The 27,060-nt window shown below is 42.9% G+C and overlaps 2 protein-coding genes across 2 annotated transcripts; one reads left to right on the top strand and one right to left on the bottom strand.

Moving 5' to 3' along the window:
- The first annotated feature begins 1,081 nt into the window (after positions 1–1,081).
- cnnm1 (cyclin and CBS domain divalent metal cation transport mediator 1) lies at positions 1,082–17,193 on the top strand. Its single transcript, XM_033613288.2, has 10 exons — positions 1,082–2,645; positions 7,603–7,746; positions 8,813–8,953; positions 9,128–9,297; positions 9,516–9,615; positions 11,786–11,931; positions 12,407–12,650; positions 14,147–14,251; positions 16,031–16,132; positions 16,473–17,193. The coding sequence occupies exons 1-10, from the start codon at positions 1,181–1,183 to the stop codon at positions 16,550–16,552; spliced, it is 2,697 nt and encodes an 898-aa protein (XP_033469179.1). The 5' UTR covers positions 1,082–1,180; the 3' UTR covers positions 16,553–17,193.
- A 1,684-nt stretch (positions 17,194–18,877) lies between these two features.
- Positions 18,878–26,134, bottom strand: got1 (glutamic-oxaloacetic transaminase 1, soluble). The gene is made up of 9 exons (XM_033613289.2): positions 25,928–26,134; positions 23,883–24,064; positions 23,677–23,800; positions 22,825–22,937; positions 22,619–22,723; positions 22,303–22,453; positions 21,931–22,096; positions 21,672–21,814; positions 18,878–20,052 (listed from the first exon to the last, which is right to left on the bottom strand). Exons 1-9 carry the CDS (start codon positions 26,034–26,036, stop codon positions 19,913–19,915), a joined length of 1,233 nt encoding a protein of 410 aa, XP_033469180.1. The 5' UTR covers positions 26,037–26,134; the 3' UTR covers positions 18,878–19,912.
- Positions 26,135–27,060: the final 926 nt, after the last annotated feature.

The raw sequence follows: 27,060 nt of genomic DNA, 5'->3' as shown, positions 1-27,060 counted from the left end.
GGCAAATAAATGTACTATTTAGTCCGAAGGTTACATATTCATTAAAATTACATGATAGTTTTTCTTTAGGTTATATTTTTTGCCTTCCGATGAGAGCTGCTGGCAAGCCGAGGGATTGTTTATTTCTTGTGTGGAAAGTCTTTTCCTCCAAATGTTCTGGTGGATGTGTGGCTGATGGAGAGCAGAGAGAGCGTGGAAGTGTTTAAGACTTGGCACGACTCTGTTCTCACCTTCAGTTTCCGACCTCGTAAACCCGACAGGCTGTGACCATCGGGCTGTTGGAGGGCTCCGAGAGCAGCTGATCAGTGTGCGGTAAACAGCCTGGTGATGGGGATAATGATGACCTATTTTTCTGGATATGAATTCATATTTCATATTGTTAATATTAACATTTCTACTTCATATACAGTGGCCTTACTAACAGGTCGGTCTGTGTGTAGCCTATAATATGATTCAATGGGGTATAAAAGTTTATGTGACAGCCCATTTTAAAGCTGTTGGATCAAAATGCATTCCTCTAAAATGTGTTAAGAGATTGCAACAATTATTATATTTGTTAAGGGACATGTTAAAAATAAAACTATAATTTTATGATAAATAAATAAATCCACACATTAAGCTGCCCCGTGTATAGAGCCTGAAGTCTACTAGGTTTAGTGAACAGTGCTTGTCAAACTGGGCTGCAGTGAAACAGGTGATAATGCTGCCATCTAGTGGACAAGTCAGGACAGCAATGTATTTATCTAAAAATATTTGTGGCTCTTACACAGATGCTGCCTCACAGATAAAACATGTTGTTCCTTATATATGATCTAAATTATGTTTGTGGTCAGCCGCTAAATTATGTTTTATGTGTATTTTTTTTTCCTCAGCATTTATTTATTTGTTTATTTATTGCCTAATAAATGGTTTCTATGGTGAGGGTCATGTTTGATCCCGTGTGTGTCACATTAGTCGTCCATGGCTGGGCATTTCCTGCCTTCTATTTTTAGAAAGTGGCAGAAAGCAAATATGACAGGCTTACGTCACGGTTTGTCATGTATATTTAAGGACTCTGGTGCCCCTCTCCTCTTCCTCCCTCTCTCTCTCCCTCTGTAAGGTACCCATCCTCTTCTTCATGGATATGGCCACCCAGATGCTCCATCCATCCCAACCGCACACCACGTGACCCAGTTCTCCCATGTCCTTCAATAGTTCATTCAGCATGATGGCTGCGGATGCTGCGGATGCTCTGTGCTGCATCCTGCATCCGCGCCGGCTCTCCCTGCTCTTCCTCACCGTCACCTTCTCCTCTCTGCCGGCCCCGACAGCAGCGCTGCTCGGCGTCCGGCCGGAGGACACCCAGAGCGGGGAGCTGTCCGTGCAGGATGGGATGCTGAGAGCGTTGGAGGGGACCCGCTTCATGCTGAGGGTTTACTACTCCGCATCTCCAGCTACGGAGCAGCATCCCAACATCAGCGGCAGACCTGACGCGGCTCCCGCCGCCCCGTGGATCGCCTTCATAGAGGAGCCAGATGGGGACGGCGGGGACACGGAGAGGCGGCTCCGGTCCACGAGTAATCCGTGCGATGAGGAGAATGCCCGAAGCTCTGACATCGAGCTGCTGGGCTCTTTCAGATCCACCTCAAGTCACAACTCAGTGTTGGTGGAGCTGCTCGCTAAAGACCTCCGCAGAGGGGAGGTGATCAAATACTACTCCATGTGCGCGTTTGATGGAGTGAAATGGGAGCATTTCAGCACCAAAGACTTCTGGTTGGCGGTGGTGGAGAGACCTCCAGAGGCAGATGTTTGGCTCCAGGCGGGTGTCTCGATACTCTTGTTGGGGCTGTCCGCGCTCTGCAGCGGTCTGAACATCAGCATCCTGGCCCTGGACCCCGTGGAGCTGCGGGTCCTGCAGAACAGTGGCACAGAGAAGGAGCAGAAATACGCACGGAAAATAGAGTCAGTGCGTAAACATGGGAACTACATCCTTTGCACCGTGGTGCTGGGCAACGTGCTTACAAACACATGCTTTGTGGTGTGGATGTGCCAGATTTTAGGAATGACTGCACTCTCAACAGCCTCGTGCACCTTTGGGATATTCTTCATAGGCGAGATTTTACCTCACTCCGTGGCGTCCAGACACAGTCTCGCCATCGCCTCCAAGACCCTCTGCGCCACCCGCCTGCTTATGCTGGTGTTTTTCCCCATCGCCTACCCAGTCTCCAAGATCCTGGACATCATGCTGCACCAGGAGATCAGCAACTTTTACACCAGGGAGAAGTTGGTGGCCATGCTGCGCGTCACAGACCCGTACCACGACCTGGTCAAAGAGGAGCTCAACATCATCCAGGGAGCCCTGGAGCTGAGGACCAAGACGGTGGAGGACGTGCTGACCCCGCTGTCAGACTGCTACATGCTGTCCTTGGACGCCGTGCTGGACTTCTGTACCATGTCGGACGTGATGCAGAGCGGCTTCACCCGCATCCCGGTCTACGAGAACGAGAGATCCAACATCGTGGACATCCTGTTTGTCAAAGACTTGGCCTTCGTGGATCCGGATGATTGCACTCCCCTGAAAACAATCACTCAGTTTTACAAGCATCCCATGCACTGCGTGTTCAATGACACCAAGCTGGATGTGATGCTGGAGGAATTCAAGAGAGGTAAACCCACTTTAAAATCAGTTTTCATGAAGCACTCTGCAGGAGGGAGGTGTGTCTTCTGTTTTTACATGTCCAGAACTTATGAGTAAGGAGTGTCTGGTGTGTGAGGCGCCATGTGTGTGTTTTGGAACCGTCTCAAAGCTATGCATCCTGCTACCTAGGAGTTAAATCTCTTTTGAAGTGACTGTGATACTTAGAAACTAAATTTCAGTGCAGAAGTCAACGTATACATCAGCCCATTGGCCCACAGTGGGCCTGCCAGTAAAGCCCTTTGATCCCCAGAGCAGTGAGAGCCATATGTGAAATCTGATATAGTGTCACACAGTGAGTCTGGTTCAGCCAGAAGTTAGAGGCTACCACAGACTAGAGTGGGGTTATCTTAAGAATTTATGTAGTAGGAGTCATTTTCCCATGGCAAAAACACTCTGAACTTTATCTGCCCCCCCCCCCCCCCCCCCTCCCTTTCCTGCTTGTTTCCTCTTTATTTATCAGACCATGTGTATCAGTTATCGGATCCACGCTTTAATGTGATGTCAAAAAAGAATTTAGCATGAACGGAGGCATTTACCCTCCCAGGGATGGCGGCAGAGGCGATCAATAGCATCTCTATCTCCCTCTGAATCACACATCTTTTGTCTGATTAGCATCTCCGCTGGTAAGTGCAGTCACAGTATTACAGCATGCCGTCCTTCGTACACATGCAGTGATGCACTACCGAGCAAAAGTGTGTCGCCTCTCCCCAGGGACCCCCTTCAGTCTCAGTGATAACATTGACTGTGATGCTGAATGGATGCCCTGCGGTGTGCAGCTCAAACTGCTCTCCTGATGCTGTCACAAGGTAAAATGGAGATGAATATATGAGATATGAGAAGCTACTGGAGTGGCTGTTATGTAAGGATTTCATTGACACTGGCTTGTGTTGAGGGGGGATTAAGATGTGAATCTGTTCATTGACAAAGAGAGCTCAATAGATGTTGGTTGGAGGCAGCAGTGGACCAATGAGACAGTGAAAGGAGGCTGTGGTGACTCTGGCACGGTCATAAATTAGTTTGCCACTTGTAGGTCAGGAGGTCTACAGCTGTATTTCGTTCAGGATTATGAAGGAGAGCTTTGCTCTGACACATATGATCCATGGGCCCCCAGCCTGAGCCTATGTGTTTCCATACTGTGTTATTTATAGATAAGCAGAGGTGAAAAGGTAAAATCAGGCTTCACCTTTAGATTGTGTGTGTGTGTGTGAACCTAATTATCAGTCCACAGTGACTTTAAAGCTTCTTTCACTCTGTAGGTCGTCGCCATCCAAACCTGCAGAGCAACCCATGAAAAATTCAGCTCCGACCTTTCCCCTTCCCCTCTCGCCTCCTTCTTACTTTGCTCTAATGGATTAAAGCCTCCCGCTGTTCAGGAAGCCTGGCTGGGAGCTGTGGGGGACGTCTCACTGAGAGAGGTGATGAGCTGGGGTGAGGTGTGTGTCGGAGGAAAGGATGGAAATGTCAGCAGTAATGAAAGAAATGTAAGGGAAGGCTAAGAACATACTGTGCAGCAGAGAGTATGTACAAAAATCATTCAGACAGGAAGCTATGCCTTTTAATTTTTGCATCTTTGGCGAAAAGGTTTTATCAGCAATACAAGATCTGCTGTAAATCTTTAAACGTATCAGGGGGAGATATTCCCTTAGAGGTGGGAGAAGGACTCAGGTAATGTTCTTGAGTAAAAGTAGCACCACACTATGTAGATTCTACACAAGTGAAAGTACTGCAGTTTAAATCAGGGGCGTCAGGGGCTTAGGTGTCATGTCAGCATTGGGGGTAACACATATCTATCACATTTATTACGCTGATCTGTTCTGTACACACAACATCTAGTGTACGTCCACCCGTCCTGGAAGAGGGATCCCTCCTCAGTTGCTCTTCCTGAGGTTTCTACCACATTTTACCCTGTTAAAGGGGCTTTTTGGGGAGTTTCTCCTTATCTGTGAGGGTCCAAGGACAGAGGGATGTCGTATGCTATAAAACCCTCTGAGGCAAATTGAGATTTGTGATATTGGGCTTTATAAATAAAATTGAATTGACCTGAATTGACATATGCCACAAAATTGAGCAACAAACACGCTCAATTTTTCTGCACCAATTTGTCTTGTCTGCGGTTTATAGCCTAAATGTCTTCAATTTTGTCAAAATAAAAGTCCTCTGCTATTTTCGTGCTTTTACTGGGAGACACAAATGCGCATGTCCCCCTGAAATCCACCCCTAAGGTTATATTATTATGCAATCCAATCTTAATTATTAATGCACTAACATGTAAGTGGTACTTTGATTTTGTAGTTGGTTAGGATGGAGCTATTAACAGTTCCATGCACCATTGGATAGTTTAATTAAGAACAAAATGCTTCATATTTTATAAGTGGATCATGTATTTTGAATGTAAAATTTTAATCTGAACAGTAAGCAGTAAAAATGGGCGTTACATAAATATGGTGGAATAAAAAGTACAATATTTCTCCCTGAAATGTACCAAAGTGTAAGTGTAAAGTAGTATAACATTTATTTTAGAATTTTTTTTTATTATTATTTAACCAGAGGAAACCTCTTAAGATTAAAATCTCATTTTCAAGAGTGTCCTGGCCAAGACAGGCAGCAATGTAAGTTACAGACAGACAACATAGAACAAAAGCACAGAATAAAAATATATAGCTCTAAAACAAGCAATGTAAAACACAAAATGATATTACTATAAAGAAAGGCCAAAAAGTATGTTGACATATGCTATAAGTGAACCATAAAAACTACAGATGATTACAAAGACCAGCTGAGATACACCCTGACATTTGATGACAGATGATTGTATCCAAAAATCCCGCAGCAGTGCTTCTCCAGGAACCAATGAGTGCAACTTAAAGTCCCTCTGCAGAAGATTCCACATATAAAGAGCTGCATACATAAATGCTCGCTCGCTAAACTCAAAAATACAACTCAAAATTTTATGTAAAGGTCCAGTGTGTAGGATTTACGGGGATATAATGGCAGGGATTAAATATAATAAATATGTTTTCTTCAGTGTATAATCACCTGAAAATAAGAATCATTATGTTGTTGTTACCTTAGCATGAGACGTTTATATCTTCATAGGAAGAGGGTCCTCTTCCAACGAGTCTGCCATGTTGCTCCACCATGTTTCTACAGTAGCCCAGAATGGACAAACCAAACACTGGCTCTAGATCGTGTAGATTTGTGTTTTCTCACATCGGCCACTGTAGTTCTCCTTCGTGTACATGCTTGGCATACAGGGGAAGTTTCACTGGCTGCAATCTGTAACTTCACTGCTATATGCCACTGAATCCTCCACACTAGACCTCTAAGAGCAGTGTTTGAGAAAATGTAGTTACTTCCAACACTGCATATAAATCTACCAAAGAATACACTAATTGACATACAACATCATAGAAGGCATCCATGATGGTATAAACGTGTGCATAAGTTGTTGTGTCTGCATGTGAAGATAACAGGGAGAAAAAAATAGTTGCAGAAATATAAACAATGCATTATTTCTGTATTGTTTGGCTGCAATGTTTGCAGAAAAGTCAGCAAATATGCACATCATGCAGCACAATCATGTGCAAACACACAGTGTAATGCATTATGAATGTGCAACAACACAGACTGGAGGAGCCTGGGAAACTGGCGGAGCAGAAACATTTGCAAAGGGGACATCCATGGTAGACCCAGTTTTGCCCCGGGCATGTGCGTCTGCGTGTGTGAGTCTGGTGAGTGTGTGCGTGTGTGTCGTTCTGCAAGAGTATTATGTAACATTTGAATGATGTAATGCCGTGCCCGGGCACATCAGCAGCTGATGGCAAATCCACCTCTGACTCACCTGAGCTCTTCAGACAAGCTGACCTGAGCACCGAGTACAAGCTCGTCATCTCAGCCAATCTCACACAGTCGGAGTTTCACATTGGGAGATGGCGGCTGCTGCTGCCTGTCAGTCAATCAGGATTTTTTTTTTGTCTTGTTGCAGTGGATTAAAGCATTTGATCCATTTTATCCCCTGGCAGTGATCCCCTAAATCGGCCCATCTCATATGAGCCGCTGATTTTGTTCGAAGTAAGGTCGGAGACCGTTGGAATCTGTGCTCTGGTGATGTCATAAATTTGGTTAGATAACTTGTTTGACGCAAGACGAACCATGACAGTGATGGTAATGATAACAACAACAAAAAAACTACATTATATCCATCAAGCATAGTAACAGTGTGTTGTTAATGTGTTCATGAGAATTCGTCCTTCTCTCCCGGTGATGTTCGAGTGTGGTGGCAACTTTAACTTCTTGTCACATTCGTTTCATCAGCTTGTTCCGGAGACGCTGTTGGCGAGCTGTGTCATTGTATCTGGCAAGCTTGTCATGTTCAGCCTAACACTCACTGAGAGGGAGCACTGGGTCTGCTCATGGATGTGTAAAGCGTATATGTGTGTATGTATGTGTGTGTAACAGAGGTGGCAGCAGCATGGGCAGTTTAGTCAGCAGATGCAGGCATCCCCAGACCGATTGCGTAATGTCAGTGTTTACGTAAGCGCCCAAGTCTTCCAAACTGTCAGAGTGTCTACAGACTAATCCCCCAAATGCCCACTTTCTCCTCGTCTGAGTCTCTCACACACACACACACACACACACACACACACACACACACACACACACACACAAGGGCAGTCCTGACATTGGCATAATTTCACATTCAAGCTCTCAGATAGATCTCTCCTGTGTTTACGGCCTCTCGGCTCCAGTTGGTGTATTAATGCTGATTTTCATCTTGACTGCACAGATCCAGTTGGAGGCTGTTGACTCGTGTTATTTTTATCCGGTGACGTTGCCTCTCAGCCCCATTGCACGGGCAGTTTTTAGCCTGAACTGACACTGTGGAAAACAAACTCACTCCTCTTTTTCTCCCCTGATGACTGCAGGTAAGTCCCACCTGGCTGTGGTGCAGAGGGTGAACAGCGAAGGCGATGGAGACCCCTTCTATGAAGTGATGGGCATCGTCACCCTGGAGGACGTCATAGAAGAGATCATCAAGTCTGAGATTGTGGACGAGACAGACCTGTATAGTACGTACGATGCAGAAACGCACTGATTATGAAACTCTGAGTTTTCAAAGTCACTGTTGCATTAGCTGTGAATCAATGTAATTATATTCCCTGCTCCCACACTGAATAGATTTTCTCTGTTTGTCGCAGCAGCTGACAGACTTTATTCAGCTCTGTGGTCCACCACATCGCAGCAAAATGCTCAAATCAACAACATGTACTATACAGCGATGGTACACTGGAATTTCATTTCTTCCACCACCTCCTGTTCTGCTTTTTCATTAAACTATTGATCCCACGTTCCCTCCCCTGCTGCTCCCAGCTCCTTGCTGATGCATAATTAAATAATGTGAATAACTGGCCCAATCTCACAGATAATCACCATAATCCTCTCATCTTTAATTGGCTGGAAAGGCTCTTCACAGACAGGACGTCAAATGCCAAACTCCCTTCATTTCATATCTAAGCTGGTCTCTTAGTTCCCTCACTGAATTTCACTACTTGCAAAGCACAACGAGGAAACAAGTACAAAAACACTATGGACATTTAAGTGTGCTGCAGTTTTAATTACATGCAGAGGGTGTTCATAAACTCTAGTTTTTGTGTGTCTGCATGTGCATAATTACGTGTGTGTATGGCACAGGCGAGCTAATCTCTCCAGACTTCAGGCATTTATAGCACACCAGCTGTTCCTGCTGCAGCTCTGATGTATTTAATGGAATATAATGCATTTAATGCTCCACGCATCTGCAGAGGATCAGTCAATTTATCAATCAGAGGTGGATAATCTCCTGCTATCTGCAGCTGTGGATAAACATACTAATATACTGTATGTGTGGTGTTTGGTGGCACGCAGCACATAAAGCGGCAGCAACTAATGAGGTCAGCAGCGCCTTAGAGCAGCTTCTAATTCCTTGTAGTGCCAACAAGAATACTGTACTTATGTGGCATATCTCATCAGGTAACCAAATTAGTGACAGATTAACACCTTTTCTTTCCTCAGCTATTAGCAGAGCATTTATGAAACGTGATATCTGCACTGCACACCATGCAGTTCATGTGATTTGTGATCTGCGTGCGTTCACAGCTGATAATCGGAACAAAAGGCGAGTATCCAACCACGAGAGGAAGCAGCAGGATTTCTCCATCTTTAAAGTGGCAGAAAATGAGCTGAAGGTGAAGATCTCGCCGCAGTTACTGCTCGCAACACATCGCTTCTTGTCGACAGGTAGCATTTTCTTTATACATGTTTGCATCTACTGTGTGCTGCAGAGTGTTTGTGGGTGCAGAAAGCAGAGTGCTGGATAAAGGACAAGGTAACAGGGCAGGGGACACGGTGTTCTCTCTGACTTTTGTTTTGGTGTGTGTGTGTGTGTGTGTGTGTCTACATGCATCCATCTAGAGGTGGAGCCTTTTAGGCTGTGTCACCTGTCAGAAAAGATCCTGCTGCGTCTCATCAAACATCCCAGCGTTGTGCAGGAGCTCAAGTTCAACCCCAAGAACAAGCATGCGCCTCAACACTACCTCTTCCAGAGAAGCAAACCTGTGGACTACTTTGTTCTTATTCTGCAGGTAAATTATTGCAAATAACACTAATGACAGTAAAGCAGAATGTTGCAGATGAATCCTGAAACCAAACGATACTCTGTTCTTTGCTGTAGTTGTTATAATTACAGTGTTTGTCTGCATAATTCTGTGTGGGAGGCCATTAGATGAGTAATCAATTCAGTGTGTATGTCACACCATGAGCATGGGGCTAATGCATGTAAATGGCTGTGCTGACGTTGCAGGGCCGGGTGGAGGTAGAGATAGGAAAGGAGGCTCTTCGCTTTGAAAATGGAGCATTCTCCTATTATGGCATGCCGGCCCTCATCTCACCCCTGCCTGTTGGTAAGTAAGTGCACACATGAAGCATTATAGATCGATATCACAATGAGGGCGATGATGATGACAACGCCGACAGTTTAGCAATAATAATCAGAAAACAAATGTGGTGCCGGTGGCAGACGTGTATGTGCTGTCTAAATCCCACCCAGCGTCTGTACAGCGTCAGCCTGCAAGAGCAGCAGCCGCAGCCGTGGGAAGTAAGTAATTAAAAGAAGTGATTTCAGAGAATTTCCCAGTGGAAGGACATGACCTGCGCAGGATTATATGAAATCCAGCTAAGACTGCAGAGCAAGCAGACAGCCTGTCTCTCTCTCTAGCCCCCTCTGTTTCTTGTGGCAGTTGTTTGCATGTTTTGCATGTGTGATGTTCAGGGTGAGCTTAAAGCAAATTGGACCCCATTAAAATATTCGAAAAATCCCTTCTTAGGACATTAAAGAATCCAGAATTTTCCCTTAAGCAGCTGCAGAAGTCTCACATCTCAAAAGAGCGGTCTTTTTTTCTTGCTCTCTCTAAGTCATTACTCTCCAACAGCATTTCTTTCTACTCGGCTAGAAAACCATGCAGAATATAGGTGAATGGAAAAGACCTAGCCTACATAACAGAGTACTTCTATGTCTAACACCATCAATCGTCTCTTCAAACTATATGCCCTGGAGATGTATAATTGCTGCAGAAATCCATGTTTTTTCCCCTACTCTGTTAGCTTTAAAGGTCCAGATTTTGGGGGATTTAGTGACATCTAGTGGTGAGGATTGCAAATTGCAACCAGCTGAAACTTCTCCCGGTTTTTCCTTCAGTGTTCATTGTTAAGGAAGTTTTTACTAGGAGCCAAATTATGAGCAGAGGTGCCCTATTCTCCAAAACAAATGGAGCAGCTGATTAAAAGCGGTCAAAGCACTGAATGAAGCAGTTTCATGCTACAAATCATTGTTTCTCTGATGTTGTTCGGCTCCTCTGAGATAGCCGCTAGCCCTGCACCTGCTAGTTTGTGCTCACCTTTCTTCTGTGATAACTTCAGCACCCAGTTGCACAAAACACCTTAAGTTTTCTCCTTAAGTATGACCCTAAAGACTTAATTTTTCCTTACTTGAGGGTGTTGCACAGAATCCCTTAGAAGGATTCCTTAGAACGTCTCTCTCCCCAGCAACCCTTTCCAGCCCTTCCTGAGGGAACCCAAAGCGTTCCCAGGCTAGATGAGATATGTAATCCCTCTATCATGTTCTGGGTCTGCCCCAGGGCCTCCTGCCAGTGGGACATGCCCAAAACACCTCCAATGGGAGGCGCCCAGGCTCCAAGAGATTGGTTCCAGAACCAGTGCTGGGCATGGAGGTGAGCCCAAAGTTATGTCTAGTTGGTACCGTCCACCTCCCTCCACACCAGAGAGGTGACGTTTCACATCCCCAGAGCCAGTCTGCGATGCCAGGGATCAGCACACTTGGGGCCCCGCCCCTTCCTGCTGCCTGGCACACAGTGTACCAGACCCTGATTTCTGACGCTGCGAGTGGTAGTCCCACAGAGTCTTTTGTGTAATGATTTAACTAACTTCAAGGGATTCCTAAAGTATAAGACAGACATAAACAAGAAATAAAGAAGAAACCCTAAATACTTAAGTGAACATTTTAAGGAAACCTGAAGGAAAAGACATGTTTTGTGCAACTGATTTTATTTAACAAAGCCTTAACATGGACTTGAAGGGAAATCTTAACTTAAGGTGTTTTGTGCAACTGGCCCAAGATGTTCAGGAGGTTTTTTACCAGGAGCTGAATAGCTGGGAGTTGAATGAAGCAGTTTCACATTAAAAAATCAGTGTATTTCGGACGCTGCTAGTTGCTAACTATGGTGGCTGTCACAAAAATGCAAATGGCCCGATCTAGAGTCAGTGTTTGGTTTGTCCATTCTGGGCTACTGTAGAAACATGGTGGTGCAACATGGTGATCTCCCTGGACGAGGAAACTATGTAGATATAACAAATGGCTCATTCTAAGCTAACAAAAACACAATTCGACACAAGTCTTACTGTCGGGTGATTAAACACTACAGACAATATACTTATTATATTATATTCCATTTCTGCTAATATATCCCCCTAAATCCGACACACTGGACCTTTAATTGAAAGGAAGTTAGTAAAAGACAAAAGACATTACAAGTTTTCTTCTTCTGTTCTGTTCAGGTGCGAGGTATAGTTCCCGGGGCAGTGGTCTGAACCAATCAGATTCCTTACTGAGTGGAGGCAGTGTGGGTCAGCTCACCACAGGAGGAGGGGCCTACTTACCAGACTACTCAGTCCGTCAGCTCACAGACCTGCAGATCATCAAGGTTATAAACATGAACACCGATAAACACAACACAGAAACATTCTGAAAAAACATAAATTACTGTTATTATAGTCTCAATTAAATGTATAATTTCCTGCACAGTTAAAGTAAAAAAAATGGGAGCACAAGCGGGCGACTGCACTTTTAAGCTCCCCCCATTTAATCTTCAAAATTCCTAAAAATTCAAACTCTTCCTCTGCTGCAGCGTTTGCCTTTGATATGTCCTAATCCCTGATTCTGACTGAACACAGACATCCTGTCCCTCGCTCTCCCCTTTGTACATCCCCTTCCCTTTAATCACTGGGGATAATTGAGCTCCATTTCAACCATGAATATTTTAGCCTTCAATGATGGATGCGCCCCCTCGCTTCACCTCTTCTGCCCTTTTTTGGGGTTAGACAGGTAAAAAGGCAGCCATGCACACACACACACACACACACACACAGATCTGATACTCGCTGTCTATGCCCCCACAGATCACCAGGAGCCACTACCAAAACGCCCTAACTGCCACCAGGATGGACAGCTCCCCTCAGACACCGGATGCGGTGGATCCTGATGCTAAGGGGAGGACTCCTGTCCCAGAGGCCCGCTCACACAGCATCGCCCTCCCCCTCACGCACACACACACTCGACTGGGGCTGGCACGCCTTGCACATCTCCATCCCCATGGTGGCCTTCGTAACACCTCCCAGCTCAACGAAAGAAACCGCATCGTTCGTAAGTAGTGTAGATGCTTATGACAACATGCTGACTGTACAAATTGTGTTTACATTACTGTGATGCAAGGCAGTAATCATAATACAGATTGGGGGTGACACCCCACAATACTGTGCATTTTTCCTATGCAGCCCTCAGTCATACGCTGGTTCCCTAAAAATGGCATTCAGTCATCAAAACTCCCAAGAACCCCTAAATGAAAATTCATTTTCCGTAACCACTTATCCTGTTAGGAGTCTTGGGGAGCTGGAGGAGCACCCAGAGGAAACCCACGCTGACACAGGGAGAACATGCAAACCCCACACAGAGGGGCTCCTTCACCCCGCGCTTGAACCCCGCCCTGGGTTTGAACCCGAAACCCTCTTGCTGTGAGGCGACAATGCTAACCACCTTGCAGCCCTACATGTAACCGTTTGGACTTCCCATGTCCTTCAGATGACGTGACATGAAAATCTTTAGTACCTGACATCACCATCTGCTCCCTCAGTGACACCATCTCTCCTCCACTCCCTCTCAAAAACATCTGTTTATTCCCCTCCTCGGCTTAAAACTGGATTTCCTCCACAAGCTCTTTGCTCAGACACAAAGTTTGTTACGAGCACCACAACATTTCCCCTGCTCTCTTTTATTTTCAGAGGGGATTCTACTGCTGCACTCACAGTTAGTCTCTACAGATAAAAGCAGCACCAAAGCCCTGAAATGTAAATGATGAGCCAGCTCCATGAGGCTTAATATGAATTTCACAATTCATCGTTGTGGTGGAGACTTCTTTTGAAGAGGAAGAAAGAGGAGGTTCAAAGGATCAAACACACTGATTGGAGTGCATTGTGGGCTAAGGGCCAAAAACCTGTCTGACAGGAGCAATGCATGATTAATGTAACTGTCCGACTGGTCAGGAACACCCTGAAAACTGATGATCTGATGACTGGCAGGTGCAATGATAATACATTCTGTAAATAAAAAACCAAAGTCGTCATACCAACCCTGACAACAGAATTTCTTGCTCATATTTATAACATCAGTAAAAAAGGAATCCTATAAATTAAACACTGACAGTGACTCACTCACTGGTGCAAACATCAACCAATCTGTATTGGTTTCAAGGCTTAAAGGATTTCACACATACCATCTGTCTTATGCTGTGTGCAACACGCCACCCACTTTGTGCATGTTTGCGTTAACGTCATAAAGAAAATCACTGGACAGATGGTTCCGTTGGTGGTCAATAAAAGAGAAGCATCCACTTATATACCGCCAGGTTTTATATTCAGTCACAACGCAGCGGATTCTACCAATTAAATCTCCTCCACTGGTTCAAGCTCATCTTTAGTTGGAATTTAAACCTCATACTTTTAACCCACGGTCTTATTCAACTTCTGACTGGACCCTTAAAAACCCACTAACTGATATAGTTCTCTACCTCCCTCTGCAGGCAGAGCTATAAACCAGCTGCTGCTATGCGGCTATGCCTGATTGATCCAATTCTGTCCTCACAGGCAGTAAATCTGACGGACAGAGGAGTCCGAACGACACTGTGTTCCTCCGCATGGATGAGATTCCCTACATCCACGAGGACCGGCCGGAAAGTTATGGAGAGAATGGTGAGTGCTGCAGCATGCGTCCTGACAGGAGGAAACAGGCTCATGAGTCTAACTGACCTTTAGTTTGTTCCTCTGCAGGAATGCATATACTGTCTAGAAAGTTTCATTTTGTTTGTTTGTTTTATAAGAATTATGTACTCAAGATACATCGACTGGGATGATTTAAAGAAGTTGCACTAAGAATCAGTTTTAATTGCATGTCTAACTTGCAAATATACAAAAAATGGTGGTAAACAAGGATTAAAAAAACAAACCAGCGCTCAGTATTTTCCTTTGAAAGTTTTCAGGCAGTGTAATTAAATGACATCAAAGAATTATGAAGCATTTGAAAGAACTAATAACACACTCTTCCTCTAACACATGAACAGTTTAGTCCACATACAATAAACCCCATCTTTTTTTAAAGTCAGTACACTCAGGAATGTTGCTGCTATGACTTTACTTGTCAGCTTTTGTTAGAGGAGGGACCAAGTCATTGTTTTGCAAGTCACAAGTAAGTCTCAAGCCTTTGCACTCAAGTCCCGTGTGAAGTCTTTAGTCCTAAACTGTCCTTACAAGTCATAATGTGCAATTAATAGAGTAATAATACATCAAATTTACAAAAATCATAAATGCTTTTTAAATTCTATTCTAAAATGTGTAGTTATTTAGTGTGTGGAATGGGTTAGAAACAGAAATGAAAGTGTGTAATACACACATTAGATTAAATAAATTATTTAAACACAAGATGATTAACAAATATAAAACTTAAATATGAACATTAAAAGGGTACACAAAATCTGTTTGGGATATTTGGGCAGACAGTATGCCTATATAATGTATATATACATACACTCATATTTATATTTATGTATGATTTAAAGGGAGCTGACAAAAACAATAAATGTTAAATTTAAATTTTGTGTTTTACAAGTTGGAAAATGACCAAACTAAACTAAAGTAATACAAGCATCGCCTCTGTACATGGGGCGCCGGCACTATTCACTACGCTACCAACGCCCCCATAACTACCTCTTTTCCTCTTTCCAAATTTGACAAAATAGACATTTTATGTAATACTGTTCTTCCTTTTAAATCGATAATGTATGTTGTTGTGTGTTTTATGTCTAGGCTAATGTTAACCAATGAAACCCATGTGAGCTTCTCCGGAAATACCGAGTATATTTTCAAGACATGCTCACAGTGACTTTAGCTTCCTAGAAAACTCAGAGACTTTGGTGTTAGTCCGCAGATTTTAGAATTAGTGTAGCAAACTATGGTTGAGAGTGTTTTCACCTTTCTGTATGGTACTGTCACCTAAACAGTACATCCAAGAATACACTCTATATATGGCAAGTAAAATAGTTGGCAAGCCACAAAATGCCTTGACCCGACTCTTTACAGAGAGGATGAGGAAGGAAGCAAGGAGTCTCTTGGCAGATAGCTCCCATCCTCTGTTCAGCCAGTCTGAGCTTGAGCTCTGGGAGGCACTATAGAGTCCCTCTGGCAACTAAAAATATATTTCAGATATTAATATATCATCCCAAGTGCATTCAGTATTCTTAACAAGGTGACTGCTGAGTTTTAAACCACAGACAGACAATGAGCTGATCTCGTGTTTAGTTGTTTTGTAATGATTCTATATGCTTGTCTTAGTACTTGTCTGCTTTTTGTAATGTTTTCTTGTGTGTTTGGTGAGCCGAAGACAAATTTCCATCCCAAAATATTCTCTATTCGATTCTATATTGAGTCACATTGCAGAGTTGATGACTCTTCCCTCCCTTACCCTCTCTCTTTCAGACGTGCCTACAGAGTCTCAGCCCTCCACCTCCCCCTTCATCAGCTCTCTGTCTCTGTCCAGCTCGGAGGAGAACATCGGGAAAAAGCTGTTGCGTAAATTGAGTGAGTAAACCATTTGTCACCGACACTGATGCGACAGCACACACCCACACACGCCATTAGATGCGCCCAAACTTCTGGAAACAGTGCCGGGGGTATCTTAGCAACAGGTGATGTGTCGTGTCCCTCGCTGCAACCTACTCCTCCTCAGCAGAGCAGATTCTCCAGATGCAACCATATGACTCATTTACTTGTATTTAATGGTTTGAGGCAGCAGCCCTGATGCTTAGTGCAGCTGATGTTATTCCAGTTAATGGCGATCACAGCAGGGTTAATGAGAAAGGAAAGATAAAACGCATGATGTTTTAACCAGTAATGACCTGAATCTCTCCTCCGTTTCTAGGTAACAAGAGGAGGAAAAAGTCTCGCGACGGAGACAAGAGTTTGGAGGAAGGTTCAGAGCAGCCGCCGGTGACGAGCTAGCACAGTGACACTGAGGATGAAGCTTCCTCCTCTGCATCACTTACTGGTTCTCCTTAGTAAACAACCACCCCCTCGTAGACTCCCTCCATGCTCCGACACAACTCTCACAGGAGACTGAGCCATCTTAGTGATGTAGCCACCAGTAATACTCAGGTCCCCACTGGCACACGCTGTCCCACCTCTGCCTGACTTCACACCCTTAAAGTGATTGCTGATCATAAGTGGGACAGATCAGACAAAAAACTTGATTGGACAAATCTAAACAACATAGTATTGGATTTATCCAGCCTTACACTGGACTGTACGGAGGTTCTCTTCACGTGTTTTGTCATAAACGGGGCAAATCTTGACATATAAGCCTTCTAATAGTAGCTTTATCCATTCAATCATCTCATTTAAGCCATCCGGACTCTACAAGATCTCTCAATACGGAGCCCTACACTGTCCTTAAATAATATCTGAGCCAGATTTTACTTGATCAAACAACGAATAAAACAATTTTTATTATTTATTTATTATACGGCAGTTCCCAAATACTGAAAATGTTTGCACAGGGAATTGTCCTAATGTTGCCATAAAGGTGCCACCTACTGCCAACAGACACACTAGCCATCAAGCCAACAAGAGCACAATTTTTAAGCCAGATTAAAAGAACACAATTATAAAAGAAAGCCATAAATTAATTTCCAGCTTGAATGACTACTTACGGTAAACACTGACCTCTCGGAAAGCTTAGAGGGGCGCATGCAATTTTGCCTGTGCTTGAAAAACAATTTCTTATCTGATTTTTATATTAAAGTGTCAGAGTTACCTAAAGTAATTTGATGATAGCAATATAAGTCATCTTGCATATTGTAAATGGCTACCACATGCACACACACACACACACACACACACACACACACACACACTCAGTACATGCATTCTTCCCACACTGAATCTGTCTAGTATGTCTTCCCATTAAAACATTTCCCTCACACTGCATATGTACCTGTATGGACACAATTTTAGTCTTTCTATCCACCTTTTCTCTCGATGTTGTCACCTTTTTAAAAAACATGAGCCTAGAACACGTAGCGGCGATCAACTCCACACCATTAGAAGCCATATAAGCCACTTTTCTGTGTACAGTTCATCTCACCAAAGCTGCATACACCAATTCAATATAAGCTATGGGTTCGGGGTCTTTGGGTCGCTGGATCCAGGTGGATATTATGAGTATTCTCAAGGACAGAGTAGTTGCTACTTGCATGTTTGTTTATGCTGCTTTTACTGTAGAAACACCCCCTGTAGAGAGCTGTGTTTTTCCCATATGCATGCTTAAGTAAAGGGATGCATGAGTAGGATGATTTGCAGTAACTCCTCCCCACACGGGCGCAGTGTGCCACTTACTGATATCTAAAGAAAGGGTATGTTTTAGAATGAGCCTGAGGTTTTGAAAAAGTTGAGTTAAAGTGCAATAAATACTGCAGCGAGGCAGTTTTCTTTTTAACTATTGCTACTACAGCACAAAGGGACTTGAGAAAGGGTCAAAGGTCACTGTATCTACCGCAGAGGATATCTGGGGCATTCAATGCTGCTTACTGAAGGAAAAAATTAAGCCATTGTTCTATAAATAATCCGCAATAATGAAACAGTGATTTGATCTTTTTTGAAATGTGTTCGCAGTGGCTCAGGTTGGACTGAGCTGCTCTGCGTTGTGAAATCTTGGCAGGTACACCGCTCAACAAGAACAGAGAGAAAGATATGAAAGAGGAAAGCAATATGACGCACACTGACGTCAAGCCACCGCCTCCCGTCAAACACACACACACACACACACACGCAGGTGGTGTTTCGGGACACTCAGTGACATAACTCATGCTGCCTGGTAAGGCTATGAAAGTACAAAGGATACTGCGCTGCTAAGCTATTCGCATTGACCCCTCTATATACACAGAGCATGCAAGAGGAAGTCTTTTGATCTGGCAACTGACTCTCAGTAAGAGGATTTGTGTGAAGAGAGATTTTGCATCTAGTCAACACTGATTTCTATATTTGTGAGGATTGATATATTGTTTAGGATAAAAAAAAGGCAAAGTTTTGTAATGTATTATTCACATGATTATATAAGCTACCCAAAGATATCAAGAGACGGACCATATGTTCTACACAAGGGATGGTTAAATTATTAATAAATTGACTGAACTATTATTCTTGTCTGCTTTGTCTTGTTTCCACCGTTTATAGATTTAAATTTAAACTGCTTTAAAATGTGCATACAGCATGATCACTCACTTTAAAGTATGTGTACAGATTCCAACATATGTGACGACATTACAAACATACTATTTATAGTTCTTTATTAGAGTTCATTCATCTTATTAGAAGGTCTGAGGACAGTAAGACTGCTGTATTGGTGTACTGTACACAGTGATACGATAGCAAACTGGTTGATCATTAGTGTTTGTGCCACAGACGTTAGGGTCTTACGTAATAGTGCACCAGTGCTACGGACAGACAGACGCTGTGCAAACTCAACATTCACTTTACAGGTGCCTGACATCACAAAACTCAGCTGTGAGCCGAAAACAGAGATTACTCCGGAGTCACCTGGACGACTGCGAGGAAATTTCAGTGCTGTTTGTGCTCACCGAGTTAAAACTCTCCATAAATACTGATTAAAAGTGAGGTAATTAGTGTCACCGCTCTGGGCATAAGACAGTAGTATTAATAAATTACATAGCTCAAGTTAAAAAATATCTTCCTGAGAACTCATTTGTTCACATTACATTCAGCAGTTACCATAATACTGCTACTTCATTCATGATAGACGTGGTAAACGCTTACATTTACTATTATTGCTTCGTCTAATCAAAGCTACAGTAAGTCAGTGCTGTTAATCATTAATGCTAATTAATGCAGGTCAAATAAAATTCAAAATGTGTTGTTATGTAACACTTGGAATGGATGAAACTTAACAGTATGACAAACATTTTTTAGACAGTTGAGTCAGCATTGCTGAGGTAATCGTGACACAGTTGAGACACACACTTACAGAACACTACTGTAAAAAAAAAAGAAAATCACACTAAGTACACACTATAAGTGAGAGACCAACATGAAGAAAATAGAAGGACAAATTAAAAACATAATTACTTAAAGGAATAATTGCCATTTGTGCATTCAGACAGAAACAGGTCTAGCTTATCACGAACACTGAAAGGAGGGGGATAAGTTAGCTGAGGGCTGTTTGCATATTTGTGCAAATAAGTGTTTGTTTGTGCCACAAAATCAGCTGGAAACAAACACTTTCTCTGAAATCTGGTGGCTCAGGGCCGGGCAGGAGGAAGTACTGAGAGCTGTGGGTGGTGTAGTCTTCTACTGGACCTTGGTGACGGCCTCATGGATGGACTCGGCCACGTAGTCTATGTTCTTGGTGGTCACACCGCACATGTTGATGCGGCCACTGGCCATTAGGTAGATGTGTTTTTCCTTCACCATGTATTCCACTTGTTTGGCTGCAGGAAACACAGAAGTCAGGTTTAATCATTCATTGATTAATGATTAGATACTTTAAAGATCCTGTAAAGATATTGAAGTGTATCAAGAAATACTATATTGTGTAGTATTATGAACAAATGCTAAAACTGTTAAACTTCTAAAGTAGTGCACAGTGAATTTGTTGCTTATCTGAGATGTGTGAAAGCAGATACATCCTGGATTTGTCTGGTAACTTTATATTGGTTTTCGATCACAACAAATGACCTTTGCAGTGATTTTATTGTTGCAGACACATTTCCTTAGTTTTTACTCTTAGCTCAAGCAAATATGGAAGTTCAATGACATGAGCTTTGTCAACAACCAATATGTGCACTTTCTCCAGCACCAAACAGGACGCAGCAAACCACGTACACATGACGAACATGAAGGGGACACAGGGGAGGCACAATAACGTAAACAAGTCTCGGTTCTCTTCAACTATGGAAAAGGAGGAAAAACGAGTGGAGCTTTGGAGTGACCAAGAGTGTGAGTTTATCGACGTGCATCTGATCCACCAACCAGCACTTATTATTGTTGCAGAATTGACAAGAATACAGTCGACATATGACACCTTTTATCTTGTGTCTCTGAAGTTATGTGTCTTGTGGACATGTAAAGATTTGTTATTATGTCGTATTTCTTAACCCTATGGGCCCTAGGCCTTTTTGGGGTATTTTTACTGCCTTTACTTTTAAGCTCATATCACAGTCATTCTAAAGGCTACATACACATGCTATATCTTGTTTTGTTTTGTTTTTTCAGGACAATCTGAGCTAACCAGATTTGCCATCATTCCATGTTCTTCTATGTGCCTGTATTTTATATAAATTTTTATATCAATGAAAAAAACAAATCTGTTTTCAAAAAATTTTCAAAAAAATGCCCAAAACTGTTGCATTTGGATGTACTGAACACCATTAGTGATATACAAATGAAATAAATAGTTTTGTACATGGGAAAAATCAAATGGCACACATGGTGCCAAACTGTGCCAAAATGGCACACATGGAGACCTTGTCTGAACTGTCTGTAGTAAAACCTCTCTAATATTGTACTGCTTCACTTTATCGAAATCAACCTTTGCAGAGTTAATGTTCACATATTGTGCTATGATTTGATAGAGGTTTAGAGCTACAGCTGCATCATTCCAAAGGGATACTCATCCTGAAAATACTTTTTTTTTTTTTTTTTTTTTTTAGGCGAACCTGAAACGTTTTCATTTGTGCTGTGTGCCATCTTCATTTACTCTTCACATGTAACACATATACTGATATTTACATCTTAACAAATCTCACACATGTTCCCTTTATTATGACACCAAAAGTATTCAAATAGACGTTGTGGTTGCAGAGATATACATATTTCATTATGGGTATGCAATTTTCAAGCAGAGGCCTGTAAAATAGGCTTAGGGCTTAAAAGGTTTAAAAGACAGCAGAGTGTTTTTCCCCGAGACATACAGCTGAGTTCAGCTTTTTTTTGGTGTAACTGCAGCACCTTGAAGTGCTGAATATATTGGTTTCTATTGGGGGGGGGGGGGGGGGGGTATGTGTGTGAGAGAAAAGGTTTGCTGCCTGTGTACAGTCTTTGTACTCACGGTTGAGGCCTGTGAAGCTGAACATGCCAATCTGCTCTGTGATGTGGTCCCAAGTGCCTGGTGTCCCCAGAGCCTGGAGCTTAGCTTTCAGCTGAGCTCTCATCAACAACACTCTGTCCGCCATGGTCTTCACATTGTCCTTCCTAAAGTCAAACAAAAATAAAAGAGTATCTCTACACTGGGGAAAAAAATACATTGTTTTTACATATATACATACAGTGCTTTGAGTGTTCTTTTTATGGGGATATTTTGTGCTGACCATTCAGTGAAGAGCTCAGGTGAGTTAAGAGTGATGGCAACAATGCGAGCTCCCTGAGACGGTGGGTTGGACCAGGTGGTCCTGACAATCTTCTCCATCTGGGACAGAACTCGTTTCAGGTTGTCTGCATCACGAGCCACAATGGTCAGGTTGCCTACACGCTCATCTGAAACGAGAAAGACGTGTCGAATATAAATCAATGTTGCAGCTGTTGCTTTGTTACAGCAATCTGTTGGGGCTTATCCTTTATTCTACTATTAAAATGTTGCCATATAAAACACTGTGTGACATAGAACAGTACAAAGAATAACAGTCTTTATCACTCTCTTGCAAGCAAGTGATGTATGACTCAAGCACCCAAGGGTCACTCACTGTAGAGGCCAAAGTTCTTGGAGAACGACTGGGCGCAGAACATTTCAAAGCCCATGGAGACGAAGTAGCGGACCGCCCAGGCATCTTTATCCAGACTCCCTGAGGCGAATCCCTGATAAGCTGAATCAAAGAACACAAACAGCTTCCTCCTCTGGAAAAGAACGGGATACAAGATCAAACAATCATCAAACTGCGATAAATAAAGTATGCAAAACCATGTCCTGATTAAACTGACACTTGTGTTAGCAGTGGTAGTTCAGACAACAGTATGGACACTGTGTTGTTTTGTATTTGTGAGCATGTTCGTGTATAATACCATCATTATTTCTGCAATCTGCATCCACTGCTCCTGTGTGGGGTCTGTTCCAGTGGGATTATGGGCACAGGCATGCAAGACAAAGATAGAACGCTCTGGACAACTCTGTGGGACACAGAGAGACGAAGCAGTACTGTAAACTCCAAATGAGAATGACTAATGACCAAAATCAAATTGTACCAGAGTCTTAATCACACACTGCTTACCTCCAGGTCTCCAAGGAAACCATCCAAATCTAGGCCCCTCCTCTCTGCATCCCAGTACTTGTATGGACGGACATCTTCAAAGCCAGCATTTGCAAATACAGCGTTGTGATTTTCTGAAACAAACAGTAACAAAAAGTCTGATACAGTGGTACACTAGATACAAATATATATGTTGTTTTATAAATGCTTCTAACATAAAAACTTAAAACACTCCAACACTTTGAAGTCTATAGTTTACTAAAACAAACCCCCTTGCTCAGGTGAGGTTGGGGTTTCATATAAAGATAACAACCAGGTGCAAGAACATAAGCAGCAGGCATCCAAACAACACAGCACCAAAAAAAACGCAAGTATAGTGAGGCGAAACGCCAAACGAGACTGAATCTGGTGTTAGACGAGCATGTTTACAAGCATTATGCAATAATCCTGCATGGTATACCTTCAATAAACGATATAAGATTAAAATGTTTATTTAAGTTTTCAAGATAACATTATTCATTTTGTGACTAAGCTTGATTTTTACTGAGTAAAAAAGCTATCACCTGTTGGTAATTCCATATGTTCATTGATAATGTTGGAATGCCCTCTAGTGGACAAAACATATAACAACCACATGCTGATAGTGGCACTGGCAAAGAATAAGTCTGTCGATACAGTGTATAGGTACAGAGTAAATATTAATAACAGGCTAAATAATATATTTAAACTATTTCTTTACAGAGGACTGACCGCTCACATCTACAGAACTCTCTGTAAAGGATTCAGATACCAAGTCCTTGAATGAGGAGCTACTTTCTATGTTTACCACTCTGTGCTACTTTACTGTTTGTTTGAGTGTATGTGTGGGTTTACCCCAGGTAGGTGCAGACACATAGACGGGTGTTTTGGTGTTGTTGTTTCCATTGTAGAAACGCCTGAGAAATTCTGCACCCATCTTCAGAGCACCTGTGCCTCCCAGACACTGGACAGCCCCCACCTGGCAGTGACAGAAAAGACAGTTAGTTTAAATGCAAATACACTGAAAACTGAAATATAATGTGGTCTTAAACTACACTAACCCTGCTCTCCTGGATGGCAGGACTGTCCTCTCCCAGTGCAATCTTAGAGGCAGATGATCTGAAGTCAGGCAGGCCCAGGATGGGCAGGTACTCATGGTTTAGCCTGTCATCATGCACAATGATCTTTTCCACCTTTTTTACCACGGGCAAAACCCATGGCTGGCCCTCATCTGTCCGGTAGGCTGCAAAGAACAATTTAAGGAGACCAATATTATACAGAGAAGTGAAGGAAAGATTAAAGCCTTGATATATTGCCTCAAGTATGACTTTTAAGCAGACTGTCACATTGACCCTGGAAAGATCAGTTAGATACTGTAACACACACATGCACTTTCATCTCTCTGTTGAGTGTTTCAGCCAGCTGACCTCCATGTCACCACCTGATAAGGACCTGAGTATACAATAGTCTTTTTATCTTCAGAACAGAGACCGTCAACTTGCTTTGCAGCTCACTCATAAGTTTCAGGCTAAATATTGTCTACAGTGAGTTTTATCTTGTTTTTCATCTACCTGCATTAAAGATGAGACTATCTGAGAAAATGAATAATCAGTCTTGAGCCAATACAGCTAGGTCTGCAAGAAACCATTATTTCATTACTGATTCTTCTTCAGATTGTTTTTAATTATCATCATTTGGTCTATAAAATGCCTAACAGTAAAATGAAGTTTTGTTAAGTTTCTGTAGACCAGGGTTGGAAATTAGCACCAGCCACCAGACAAATGCTGGTGACATATGCAAGTGGCTGCTAGGTTTGCTTCTCTAACCAGCCAAGTGCCACACCAGCCGCAGTGTCAGGTGGACAAAAAAGTTCATTTCCAACCCTGCTATAGACCCATGTGACGTCTTCAAAAACCCAGAGACACTCAGTATATAACATAAAAGTAAAGCAGCAAATCTTCACCACTGAGAGGCTGGCACAAGTTAATTTCTGTCATTTTTACTTCAACAATAACTTAAGCAAGTAGTGGATTATCAAAATAGTTGCCAATTACTCGACTAATAATTAATGGACTAGTTGTTTGAGCTCTAATTATTTTTTAATATCTAGAAACTGCTTGGCCTACATTTCCCAGCTGCCCACTAGCTAATGACCATCTGCGGCACAGCTTCTTGCAGAGAGAAGGGGATTATAAGGCCTCAGCCTCCTGTACTAATCACAGGACTCAGGCAGCCTCATCCTGCAGTGCCATAACACACTGCCACAACAGAGCTAAGCAATGTTTCTCACACTGTTTCTTTGCAATTTAAGCAGCGAGGATTACTACTTTTAATACGATTAACACTCAAAACGGTTAAACAGAGGACTGAAATGTGCTAATAGCTTGCTTTACCAGGGAAACCAAGTAATAAATATTTAAACTCCTGCCGGGAGCTTGATCTTGCAACATGAGGGGACAGCAATCCAATCAACTCCTTAGTCCACAGTCAGTGAGTGGGTTTGTGCAGTTTGTGCAGAGAGTACAAATGATGACACCCTTTGTCCCACATTATTATATAACAGGGATACATTATCTACAAAGCTGCAATCAGTTGGTATGGAGTGACTAAGTAGCAAGTAACATGATCAATCAGCTGTGAATCAATCCTCATGTCAAATGGAGGTTAAATAATGGCATTATATCACCTGTCACAGCTGTAAAGTTACACCAAATAAGACACCTGTTCATGCTAACTAGAAAATGGTGCAGGTGTTACATCGAAATTTGTGACCCGTCAAATTCTGACTAGTCATACTTTTATATAGAGCAAACATACTATATATCAAAATGTGTTAGCCTATTTTAATACTGTATTAGAGGGTCACAAGGTTGGGATAACACATGCCAGTATGTGTGTCACAATTTACATGCTATAAAAGGCAGGATAATTTGGGGAACCTCCTCAACAGGTCACAGAATTCGTCGTAACACCTGCTTCTGTTAAGAACCACCTAGCTAGCTAAGCTAACATTAGCTAAAAACGGTTGGTCCCAGCGTATCAGAACCATGGCTAACGGTGTCGTTAGCTACACGGCTGCTGCTCGGACTTAAAGTGGACATCTTACCTCCAACTCCGAGGTTCACCTTCTTGGGAAACTGGTCGTTAGTGAAGTCCTGCGTTAGCTTGAAGACAGCTACAGGGGCTGCCTGAGGGACCTCACAAAACACCGACATGGCTGCTGTTAACTGGAGACTGTGGCGACGATGAGCAGGTACCGGGACAGCTAACGGGATGCAAGAGGACGTTCACCTTCAACTTGGATTTGGGAGATGTAAAGTGGGTGTGAGCGGGTTTACCAATAAGAATCTAGATGTATCAGTAAAGCCAATCCCAGCACTGATCCGAGTCAGGTCAAAGTTCAAGACAACACACAGACAGGGGATGTTGGCCAATGAATGCCTCTGTAGCGTGACTGACAAATGTCACAACAAATGTGTGGCGGTGAAAGGGTGGATCAGGATTTCACTGCAATAACACACTTCACCACAAGGTGGTGCCACAGCCTCGTTAAAGATAGTATCAGGAGCTTCCCAGGCCAGCAGCCACTGACCACAGCTACTGATAGCATGAGTTTATTCTGCACAGCAATGTCTTCTGTATTAAAGGTAAAATATATCTTGATCAAATGACTCACACACAAAATATCTGCAACACAGCGCCAGCTCTGTGTCAGAGGGCGAGGCCGCACATCCTATCATAAATGTCAATGTGAACCCCAACCGAACAGACAGCTATTATACTTGGGCCCGACACTGTTTGAGTAAGTGCATGTAAGGATGTGTAAATGAGTGTGTGCAAGCATCTTCATCTGTTCTGTCCTGAGGGCCTCGGCTGAACTGTGGTGTAAACACGCCGGCTCCTCTGTGCTCTCCCCACAGCTGTCTGCAGGAGCTGAAGAGGTTGATAAATGAGGGCCACTCCAGCCTGCTCGCCCCTACCAGGACCTGACTCTGTTGGAAAGCTTTTTGGCTGTACTGGAGGCAGGACTCAGCCCGTTTTGAGGCCTCACCGCTGGCTTTTAATGCTTTCTGTCTGGTAAAGAAGGTGCTGCTGCATTGTTTGACCTAGTTTGTAAAGTTAAAGTCAGTGCTGGTGGAACACATTAGGACAGCACCACTTCCTAAAACAAGGGATGTTATAATAAAATAAACACTGGTGCATGCTTATAGATTAAAATACTGAGCAGAATATAAAGTA

The sequence above is a fragment of the Epinephelus lanceolatus genome, chromosome 17 (genome assembly GCF_041903045.1).
Source record: "Epinephelus lanceolatus isolate andai-2023 chromosome 17, ASM4190304v1, whole genome shotgun sequence".
NCBI classification, from domain to species: domain Eukaryota; kingdom Metazoa; phylum Chordata; class Actinopteri; order Perciformes; family Serranidae; genus Epinephelus; species Epinephelus lanceolatus.
Note: the sequence above shows the minus strand (reverse complement) of the source record. Positions and strands in the feature narration are given on the sequence as shown.